General features: G+C 35.4%; 1 protein-coding gene across 8 annotated transcripts in view; it reads right to left on the reverse strand.

The window, feature by feature from the left end:
* Positions 1–12,098, reverse strand: part of EPHA7 (EPH receptor A7) — a 189,733-nt gene that overhangs the window by 122,962 nt on the left and 54,673 nt on the right. For all 8 annotated transcript variants that reach the window (XM_071548781.1, XM_071548782.1, XM_071548777.1 and 5 more), the window contains exons 4-5: positions 8,848–9,003; positions 7,624–7,959 (exon numbers count right to left, since the gene is read on the reverse strand). In XM_071548781.1, coding sequence (XP_071404882.1) covers positions 7,624–7,959; positions 8,848–9,003 — 492 coding nt within the window. The remainder of the gene's footprint in view (positions 1–7,623; positions 7,960–8,847; positions 9,004–12,098) is intronic.

The raw sequence follows: 12,098 nt of genomic DNA on the forward strand, positions 1-12,098 counted from the left end.
CCACTGCTGTCATCAAATGCTTCACTATATAGAGATGTTCCAGTCTAACAATTTTTTAATTTACTATATACAACCTCAATTAGGATTTTCACTTTTGGTAACACACACTTGCAACAGTGCCTTTCAGCAATGATGCTCATATCTCACTGAAAATGCATCTGAACATTTAAATGGTTTTGTTTGTTTAAATGACAATATGAATTCTTCAAAAGGTCTGAAACAAATAAAAACATTGAGTTCAGAGTTCCTACTGATGACATTCAGCACTTAGATGCTGCATCCAGTTACCATACTACCATTCACAGGAAGCAGAAAAAGGAAGATCTGGAGATTTAGTTCTGCTGCCAAAATCAAAGGTCTGTGGAATTGTTCTTTCTTTGCACACAAGTTAATTAGATACTCTAGACTGTGTATCAGCAAGTATAAATGTATCAAGTGATTTCTTGTGTTTGTACTGCAGCTATCTTGCAAGTCTTTGACACTGGCTGGGTCTTCTCAGAACTATGTATTAAAGTTTTCAAAATGTATAATAAAGCTCAAAGAATACTATTTAGTATCTACTCAGCTGAAAAGGATTTGCAGCCATGAGAAATAATCTAGCAATTGCTAAAGTGAATGAAGAAGCCAGTCAGATTTAGAGGGTCTAAAAATCCACCCAGCAGGTGTCACAAGTAGAGCTCTTTAATTTTACAGATAATTCTGGGATTGGTCATAGCGCAATGTTAACACGCACACTGATTTTCAAGATCAGGACTGATTTTTCATCACTGCTTTTATGAATACCATTGGTTTAACTCATAAGCATTGAGGAGTTATCTGGCTCCTGTTTCTTAAAAGAAAGCTTTAAGTCCTTTGTGTAATGTTTGTAAACCAATCCCTCTTTTTCTTCCTCAAGTACATAGTTTTTTATTGCATAGCTGGTGAAATTATGCTTGAGTAGTGTACATTTGACCATGGTGATATAACCGGCAATTTCAATAGCTTAGTGCACAGGAAACTCAATAGCCCTGCGGCTGTCATGCTTCTCTGAGCAGGATGCTACCAAAGATCTAACATACATAGCTTAATCAGACAATTTCTAATTCAGAGCTTTGGTTCTGCAAAGCTGTAGCATTAATTTTTTTTGTGTAGTTACACTATAAAGTAGCTTCCCATTCTTCTTACTTCTAAATATTGTAAAATTTACACAGTCATTACTAGAAAATTTTCTTAGCAAAAATTATTATATCTATTTCTAAAAAGCTTTTAGAGTAGAGCTGGACAGGTAAGAGTTCTAATAGCCATTTAAGGGGGGGAAAAAGTATTTTTAGTATACTTTAAAAAACGTACAAATTAAATTCACCCACAAACTGATACAGTGCAAACACCTGATACAGTCAGACTCAAAGTGTGACACAGAGTTTCTTTTCAGGATGACAGAGCGCCCACTGCTTTTGTTCCTGCGTGTTCTGATAGAGCATAAGGTTCAAATCCTGCTCCTATTGAAGTCAATGACAAAACTTCCACTGACTTCAGCGGTGCAGGATCAGACCCTAAGCAACACAGCTAAAATCTGCTTTCTTTTTCCTGTCTTATCTTTCAGTGAAAAATATTGGAACAAATAGAACTATATATTAGAAAAAAAAACCCCACTTAATATCAATTACCTATTTTGGGGTAAGTTTTCTTATAAAATATATTGTTTGTAATTTCAAAATTTTGTGCATATACCTGTTCTGTATATGTATATAAAATACTATCAAAGCTTTTAAATATACGTGACATACCATATTATATCCTATGTAGATTTTTTCTTCTTTGTGAAAATCCCAAAGAAAAATCTAGCATCCAATAATCTTAAAATAATGCTGCAACCTAGCAATTCTGCAGTATCTCTATAACCTTGTGGATTTCACATTAAATGTGATCTGATACAATCAGTGAATGAATAAACTGCTTTCCTTGATCTGATGGTATTTGCTATACAGGGTCTGGAATCCTTATCAAGTTTTTATCCACCAGTTTAATTCAGGTATAAATTCAGTTATTGCCCCCTGTATAAATATCTGTGATATTAGTTCAGAGTAATGTGATTGCAGATCAATAGGTACTCCTCACTCCACAGAAATAACCCAATCCATTTTTTTAATGTACTGAGAAGACATCTAAAGAAGTAAAAGAATAATAACTATCATATGTAACTGATTTCTACTACATTTTTTTTTTCCTTTTTGGTTGGTCGCCATAGAGAGGTATGCTGACTGCCTACAGGTCCAGGGAAAAGTTTTAAAATATTACAATATTTCTTACATATAATTAAGAATAAACACAGGCATCCATCCAGCTCTCATTTAATAAACTAAGCAAAGAGGTAACCCAGAATACAGTCATCATCACATATATCTTTCTAAAACCACACTTCAATGAAAGCATTTAGTGAATATTAGTTTTGAAAATGACTTTTTATAAAATAATTCCCCCCACTCAAAGGTAAAAGAAAAGAAAAATACTATTTTTATAATCTGAATTCTTTTTACAGGAAGCATTGCTTTTTAAAATATATATGAGAGATGATGTAGCTGTATCAATCTGAGAAACTGGGAAAACTCATCTACAGCTGGAGGTTAGAAGACAAAGCATAATTCGAAAAGTCCAGCCACTGGCAGGAAATATCAGATGAGACCTACAGCGAAAGGAAGTCCATTCAAATGGTAAAATACAGAAGAAATGTTAAGCTGAACACTGAAGCTACTTGTAATAAGCTGCCATGTATCACCAGAAGTGAACATTAGATGGAAGATGTAGATGAAGGTAGATTAAAACAACTTGGTGGCAGCATGGGAAGAAACCAAAATGGCCTGGAGAAAGGAGAGAAGTGAGAATAGGACTAGAATGCTGAGGTCATAGCGACTGGGAAAGCTGCAGGCATCAATCTTCTTGATTGCTGCCTCTGCTGGGGGACAGTTCATTGCTGAAGAAAAGTCAGTCTTAAGTGAGACTGACAGGGAACAGGAAACAAATAGATGTCAATAGTGCAGAGACTATAAAAGAGAAGACTTTTAAAAATGAGCAGAGATAATTGAGAGCTGGGGAAAAAGTGAAAAGAAACAAGAGAAAAATTATGATAGCAAGAACAAAAGCAGAATGTAGCACATGGGAGAAAGCGAAGTGTCTCCCCTGTTTAGAAAGACTTCAAAATTACCTAAGAAAGGCAGAACCCATCCCACAGATTTGCATTTATGCATTCAACAACTTCTTGTCATGTAAATCAATGGGGCTGCGGCTAATACTCATAATTTTATAGCACATAATGTTTTCTCCGTTCAAGCTACTGGGATGATGGCACTTTTTAAAACTCAGTTGCAATTTTTTTTTGTTTTTTTAACTGTGAATTTTGGGATCTGCTTTTTGTAGCAAAAAAGTCTGAAAATTGAACTCTCAGATGTAAAAATGAATAAAAAATTAACATCTGTTTATAGTACTCATAGTAAATTGTTACTAAAAAAGAATGGTTTTCCAGAGTAAGCCTTGATTATGGAACTGAATCAGGGTTAACTACTTCCAGTTGTCAGCATTAAATGCATTTGAAGGCACAGCATGACCAAAGAGTGCTGTGGGGCACCTTCCTCTTGCTGTGAAGATGTAGCAAGCATTAGCAAGTGCTCCCTGCACAAGAGCAAAGAGTAGGTTTAGGAACACTTATAGGCATTACATTTTAACTTCTTCTTGTCATGTTTGGTTACAGTAACATTATGAGTATTCCCTTGCATATACTTTTTTTTTTTCCAACAACTACAAACCCAACTAAAACTGGCTCAGGACACATACTTAAATTTTTTTCAAATCCTGATACATGTTGGGATTCATCCAAAATATCTTTTATGTTTTATTAAGGTCAGCGTAGGTTGGGTGTATATCACCCTTTACCAGAGATGAGTCCATTGCCCATTCAGACAAATTCCAGAGGAAAGGATGCAGAAATATAGTTTTAAACACATACTATCTTTGCAACAATGTCAACGGCAAAATTATAAAATTGTTATTGAAACATATTCTGTAAAATGTTTGGAAATGCATAAATGTCAAAGTATGACAAATATTCACCTGCTGTGAAATAATTTCCATTCAACTTCTGAGTGCCGTATGGAAAAACAAATGTACAATTTGGAAAGGAAATTGATGGTTCCAAAGCACCTACCAGTACAACCAAATGTGACTTTCTTGTTAGGGAAGCAGTAATTTTTTTTTTTTTTTTTTGTTAAATAACCATTCAGTAAGCTTGCAAAGGTACTGTTTGTCAGCTGTTCGCCAGGTGCCCCTCTTCAGTACATTCATTTATTGTAACTGGAGCTTAGTCATATTTAAATCTGAATCCTACAAGGATGCAGGGGTTCTCATAGATCAGCCTGCAATACCGGGATGGCATTCTGTATTCTTTATATGATGCTGGATAGGCAAGATATGAAACAAAATGGTTTACTCCTAGGGGACTTACTGTACTTAGTCTTGTCAAAAAAAGAAAACAAAGCAAAACCAAAAGCCTCATGGTTCTTGGCTGAAGCATAGAAATATGCCATATGACAACTGATAGCCTAGTCACAAAGTTTTTTTTAAAACAAGGAATGAATAGCAATGTGTCATACACATATATATAAGCCATGTGAAATGATACCTACCCACTTGCAGTCATTTAATTGTGTTATTTCCACAAATATAAATAGGTTTTTATTCATCACCTGGTTCTTTTATGTGATATGCTCTCTTTGTCTCATCAAAGCTTGTTATATGTGGATGAATAAACATTGAATATATTCCATTACCCCATTCTTTTATCAATAATTTTCTGTTATCATCACACAATGATTTGAATTCTGTGACTAAGGCCACAAAGGAGCAATTCAATTAAACCAAAACTACAAAGGGAAACTCTCATTGCAATCCTCTGTGCAACTGGTGAACCCAGTAATTATATATAGCCACCTATTGTGCTAGCATAATAACATGTGAAGAAGGTTTAGTTAGACACATTTACAGACATAAAAAGCAATATGGGCATAGAAAAAGTCAATTTTTCCAAAAGTATAGAATAGTCACACAGTAACAAATGAGAGCTGCATGAATTCTAGTTTACTTGGCTATAAATAAATACAACACTTTCTTTCTCTCCATGGTAAAATAAAATAGGAGTACAGAAGCATAACAGTCTCCTTTGAGCAACCAGTCTCTTTCTGTTCAATTATAGTCATCAATCTGTTCCATCTAAAATATTTTCCTCCTTGAGCAACCAAAGAAATCAGTATTAGGATCTAAAACATGCTGTTGCAAAACTAATATAAAAGAGGTTTTTTCTTTTGGTAAATGCATTTGTACTCAAAGTCTGCATTTTCTTTAATGCAATTCTGTAATTCAGTGGGAAAAAAAAAAAAAAAAGCTGTATTTATGTGCCAGTTAGAATCAGAAAATCTTGAAAAGCTTAGTAAGGAGAAGTGAGGACCAACTTCATTTTAGAGACTGAGCAAACTGCAACAAAAAGAGCTTAAAGCCATTTTTTTCCAAAATCCATCTCTTATGTATATTCCTTTTAGATGCCCAATTGGAAGCCTTTGAATCCAGATATTCAGAAGTGCTAAACAAAAGCTTCAGTTGTATGAGTACCCTTTCTCTCAACAGTGATAATGTCAAATCCTGGGAAATGCTCACCTGTGCTTAATCCCCCAGTAAACTGGGGAGCAGAGAGGGAACATTCAGGTCTCTTGCTTCCTGCTGCATGCTCTTACAAAACTTATCTAGGAAGTTGAAGGTTTTTTCCTTTACTTGAAATCTTTAGGTAAAGTCTAGATGTTGTCTCTAATATACACGCATGGTATAGCTTCACTAACTTCTCTGGGCTTGATGTGAGGATCATTTCATAAAATCCTATAGGTGTGTTACTTACAAGATACCATGGGATAACCATATTATACTTTCTGACCTAATAGAGCCCCTATAAATTAATGACTATGAGAACAAAAGATAATGAACTATAATGAATTATCTTGGGGAAAACACAAAAACTCCTTCTGATTAGGGCTTTTGCATCTTTCTGAGGTGTAATACTTGCCACCAAATTGCATTGTTTCTTCCTTTGCCCTGTGTGTCACTGAACCATCAAAGCACATAAAGTAAAGCCAATGTCATTCAGCTAAATAGAAAAAAGTCCAAATCCTCTTCCTCATGTGGTAGTTCTGTACAGCCATCTACAGAGAGCAGAACACTGTCCACCTGTGCATGTTTGAAGAATTACAGAGAATTATTTTAAAGATGAAAAATCAAGGTGCCAAAATGATATAATCTGTGGTGCAAAAATAGTTTCAGCGTCAAAATCTCATCATAAACTTCAAGAAGTGAATGAGCACAGAGACCAATCCTTTCAGTCACAGAGATCGTTCCAAAATAATATCAAATGTGCATTTGGAATCCAGGAAAGCACTATGGGGAGATTAAATATCCCATAAATATTCCAGCCTAACTTCAACAACCATATAAACTGTTCTGGTTCTGGGGGCAGGAAGGGAAGGTTTTGAACTAAATTTCTTGTCCCCCCCCTTTTTTTTTCTTTTTCAAGATGACCATCTTTAAAGTAGAAAAAAATACAGTTTTTCCTGTTTGCTCATTGCCCCTATATGGTGAGTTTATTCTTATTTCAAAGCATTACTGTAAGGGATCATTTCTACTGCACTAAAAAATATCATGATTGCAGTCATTGAAATTTCCCCCAAAATGTAAGTATGAAGTATCCTTTAAACCGTTAGTCCTTACAGAAAGCATCACATCAGTTATTCACGTCATGTTTTCTTTTAAGGCATTTTTTGAAAGCCAAATCTTATAAATAATGTTCATTTTAAGATCTTTTGTTCAAAGTATAAAAGGATAGTTTTACCATCCTCTCTTAAATCCCACAACACACTATTGCCTATAATTTTATCAACAAGTAACTCACCGTTTCAGAAACCTAAATCAGATTTTTTTTCATTCAGCTGCAGACAACCAAAGCCCTTTTTTCCCCTGGGGTGATATGCTAGTTTGATTTTATTTTCCCTGACATTTCACCTGTCAGATTATGATAAATAGAAGAAACAAAGAATAATCATCACTTTCTCACTGCATCTCATAATCAAATATCTGGAAATATAAGATAAATCAGAAACATTATCCTGAGGGAAAACATTTAAGACTGAAAACAGCATCAGATATCCAAATCATCTTCTAGTGACCTAACACTCACACACATGTTAAAGAAATTGAGAAAGGAAGCCTTCATAGAACTGTCACATCTACTTTTTTATCTTCAAATACTAGAGAATGACCTACAATGAAGTAAGAAGAAAAAAGAAAGTTGCAAATTTAAGAAATTCTATCTAATAATAAAGCCGTGTGTCTTCTTTAAGTCTTTCATCAATGCTTTCTGAAAACAATCCTGAGGGCAAGAAACAGGACAGGTTATCATGCAACAGTACAAGTTCAAATCAACTAGTTGGCAAGGTGAAAAGATTAAGGAACCAGAACATACCAAACATGTTCCTGATTAACTCATCTATAGTTTGCATGTTCCAAATTTCTCTCAATCTCTCACAGGGTTGAGATTCATAAGTGATGAAAACTTACCTGCCTGGCCGGTGGTAATACTGACAGCTGCAAAAAGCCTCTGGGAGCGACTCAAGTCAGAAACCCCATTCACAGCTTCAACTTCAAACGTGTAGTTAGCATGAGCTAGCAGGTCCATGACAGTGACATAGTTATCTACTAATCCAGTTTGCTGGGGCATATATCCAATGTTACTCCCACAGGGAACACACTCGCCCTGCTCCCAGCTGCACCTCTTACACAAAATGCGGTAGGTCACATCACTCCTTCCCCCATTGTCAGCAGGAGGACTCCACTCCAAACTCACGGTAGTCTGGTTGATATTGAAAATTAGGTTCTGTGGTGCAGATGGAGGTCCTACATAATACAGAAAAAAGTGTAAGGTAATTACACAAAACCACAGCGGGACACACGGCTAGCATTTTAATTACTGAGACAGAAAACAGTTGAAGCATTTTTCTCCACATAAACATTTCATTATTTTTAGTACAAGCTGCATAAAAGCTTCCTTGAAGTCATTTGGTAAGAGCTTTATTTATTTTCCATTAAGGCATCAGAATAACAATGGCCTGTATATTTACTGCAACTGACTTTAGCCATTTCTCTTCTGTGCAATTAAAAGGAATGGTTAATGTACCTTAAAGGTTCTGTTCTATAGTTTTCCCAAATATAGGATTTGTTCATCTCTTCTAAACATACTAAACATACGGCACAAGCTGTATCTAGTTCTTTGCTATCAGCTCTGATATGATTTACAGAGATATTTGGTGCTGCTTTGGATTTAGGAGACTTCCACTATTTGAACCACCAATCTGTGTACGCCAGTCTATTTGCAGTTAGAAGGTTAAGCCAGATCCAATTACATTTCAGTCAAAGCACAGATCCACACAGGTTACTTTTCATTTTTCACATTAATAATTTTGGTATTATACCACACAAAGCACACTGTCTACAACAATTTTATGGCCATGGGAAAACTGTGCCTGTATTCTATCTATTATAATGAGTTACACACCTATGCAACACACAGTGTTTTCAAATGCTATATCAAGCAAACATGAAAATTATATTTATGCTGATTCCATATTCACTGTCAACTCTTCTTCCCTCTGCTTTTCAATTTCATTTACTGTTGCAAAGGTACTTTTCAAACCCAGGAAAAGCCAGACAAAACTACTCACTGCAAGTGGCTGTACCTGGTTGGTTAAGCAATGTCCTTTACTATTAAATTCATGACTCACTCACTTGTGCATGCGACATATGGCGGATCAGAAGGTGCTCTATAATAGCTATCTTCACAGTCGCATCGTGAAGATCCCTCCTTGTCAGAGAAGCTGTGAGTAGGGCAGCGGGAGCACTGCAGATCTTGTGAGGAGGATTTGTAGAACCCACGGCCACAAGCTAAGGCAGAACAAAACAAATTAAGGTTTAGATTTGCATGGACTTCTGTTCTGATCTTTCTTTGTTTCTGTGACACGAGGTACACATTTCCATAAACATCTATACTGCCTATTTTGTTTTGTTGGCTCAAGAAGGAAATTATGCTAATCATTTTTTTCTTCAGGTGATGCATTTTTATGAGTTCCAATGTACACTTCAACACTTGGCAATAAAGTATTTAAAAACAGAGGGCTGCATAAACATAGCAAGCATCTGTTTTTCACCAGAGTACAATAATGGTGTGAATTACCTGGATGCCTACACTAGGCCTAAAAAAAAGGGAAAAAGAGTCTTGAGATCTGATCTAAGGCCACTGAAGTGTTTCTGCTATCTGAACTAGTTGCTTTAGAATTAATGGAGCAAAATTTATTTTTCCCTGAAAAACCCAAATAATCAGGAAGCCACCAGGACACCCTGATCTTGAGGAAAAGAATGAGGCATGAACACTTGTTGGAAAGATGACTATGGTAGGAACAAGCAGAAAGAGGAGGAAAGCAGACAGTGTAAACTGCACAATCAGTGTTTCCAGTTTCACAGAAAGACACAAGTAGGTTGAAATTACTTCACTAAAACTTTCAAGAAACACATAAACGTAAGCAATTGGAAATATGTATATAAGATAATTAAATTGGAAATATGCATATAATTTCTTAATTTGGTAAGGCTGCTGTGAACACATGAAAGTAAAAAAAATGTGTTGTGTTCCAGCTCTGATGTTTAGAAACAATTCTTGTAGTTCCCAAGGTGAAAACATCCAGAAAATACACCTACCATGAGACTTATGAGCAACCTGAGCACTGCAATCTAGACAGCCAGCTTAAGAATGTATAAACTATGAGAACTGGAGGGAATAAGGAAGAGAGAAGTGGGGATCAGACAACCCTAAAACTAGAAAGAGATTAAGACTCCATTTCAGCACTGAGGTTATGAGCAAATTTGTAATCACTCTCAACATGCAAAACAGAACACAAAAGTCCTCCAGAACTTTCTAAAAAAGCATGGGGGTTTTCAACTACACTTTTTTTTCCAACTCTTACAGACAGTGTAACCTTCTTAAGCCGTATCCTGTATGCAAAGAAAAGGGACAGCGGTTGAAACTTAGTACTGAGTATCAAAATATTAAAGCTAGTTAAATAGTCATTCTGAGTTCAGAGAGAAAGAATTTACTTTGGTTATATTCATATTTGCTTGGATATTTTCTCAGAACAGAAATGCAAAGTATCAAAAGACACTGATATTTGGAACAGTTATTTCACTTATCTGGTACTGCAGTGGTGGAAAGAGCATGAAAACAATGAGCTTTATCTAAATCTCACTAAGTCAATGAGGAGAACCTTTGACTTTCATAGCCTTTGGACTGGACCTACAGTGTAGCTACAGCAACATGACTCTTATTAACCTGACTAATTCTTTGCAACTGAGGAAAAAAGAAAGGAGGCAATACTTAAAATAACAGTACATTAAAGTTGATGAATTATATAAAACAATAGTGTATCATACCAGTATAAACCAACAGGAAATTCTGGTTCTCTATTACTCTATCAGTATACTAACTTTTTAAAGAAAAAATCCCTAAAGGACATCAATTACTGTAACATTCAGAGTTTGTTGTGCTGAAAAAAAAAACCACAAAAACCAAACAAAACAGTGGATGGAAGCTAAATTACCTGATAGCGCAAATTAGTATGCAAAGCCTGTATCCTTTGACTTTGACAAGGGGCATGAGTCTGCATCAGAAGAAAATCTAGACCTGCTTGTAAAACATGCTATAGTTTGATTCTACCAAAGTAGCTCTTATACAGGCTATTTACAAAAGAAGACAGAAAGAATTTTAGAGAAGCACTTTAGATAAACATGACATGTGAATTCATACTTGTTGTAAATTCAACTCAGAATTATCCTTTTACACCTTTATTCAAGATTGTTTCAGGATTTCATGACTAAAGGGCACAAAGGCTGAACTGATTTGTATGCATGTACCTTAAGATATATTTAAAATTCTGCCTACTTTTTCAGTATTTGCAAGTGAAATGTAGCTAAAATTACAAAATAATAGTTTCCTGTCTTTCTTAAGTAGTCATGTTCTTCCCATACCAAACAAAACACTGGACAAATATACCGGATCTTCCAACATGTAGTCCTCTGCAAAGCAAAGAGCAACTTAAAAGGCAAAGATCCCTACTGTGTTTCCAGTCTGTCTTTCTCAGCAGGGAACATTACACAGCAAAGATGCAGAGAGTAAAATAGAGATTTCAGACAGAAATAACAAAACATAAACAGAAAACTTCTTTTTTTTTCTGATTACTTGATCAAGACATTTATATGCTTTGTCACTCAGTATTTAAAGTAAGTGTGCATTTCTTGTTAGAGTTCAAAGGATATGGATATCTGTGACTAGTTTACATGACTAAAAGCCAATTATTCTCCCACACAGCATACCACAGGCAGCAGGTTCAGGCATTCATATCATGCTACCATTTCGTTACCTTTCTGTCCACTAAAGAGGCTTGCAACAACATTTAATAACCATTCCTTCAAGTTACAAATCCAGAGATGTAAAGGGCAGAATATTCCAGCACAGAATATTTTTAACGGCAGGCAAATAGCACTTTAAAAAAGAATTTTTAAAAACTATATAGTTCTTTAGAAAGGAGGGTATACAGGGCTATATACTAAAATTATAAGAACTATTGAAGGAATACAACCAAATTATTCTCCCACCTATCTTCATAAAATTAAATTTAGCACAAAACATTGTTCTTTTCAGCCTAGCAGTGGAATTCTTCTCTTGTTGAAAATTAGGGACCTAAGGATCCTTATCTGTTTCTGACATATATCATTATCCTTGCAAAAAACCTTATTGATTGAAAACTCTACCAAGACAGTGTTGCATGGACCACTTATGAAGGTGTAAGAACCTGCCAGTGAGCTATACAGATCACAGATGGGAAACAATCATTCAAAAATACTGGTTTGACTCCTTTTTATTTCCCTCCCTTCTGTCCTTTTTTTCCCTCCCTTCTGTCCTATCTTTACAAATTGTCATGGTAGATTTT

This window comes from Pithys albifrons, chromosome 2 (assembly GCF_047495875.1).
Source record: "Pithys albifrons albifrons isolate INPA30051 chromosome 2, PitAlb_v1, whole genome shotgun sequence".
NCBI classification, from domain to species: domain Eukaryota; kingdom Metazoa; phylum Chordata; class Aves; order Passeriformes; family Thamnophilidae; genus Pithys; species Pithys albifrons.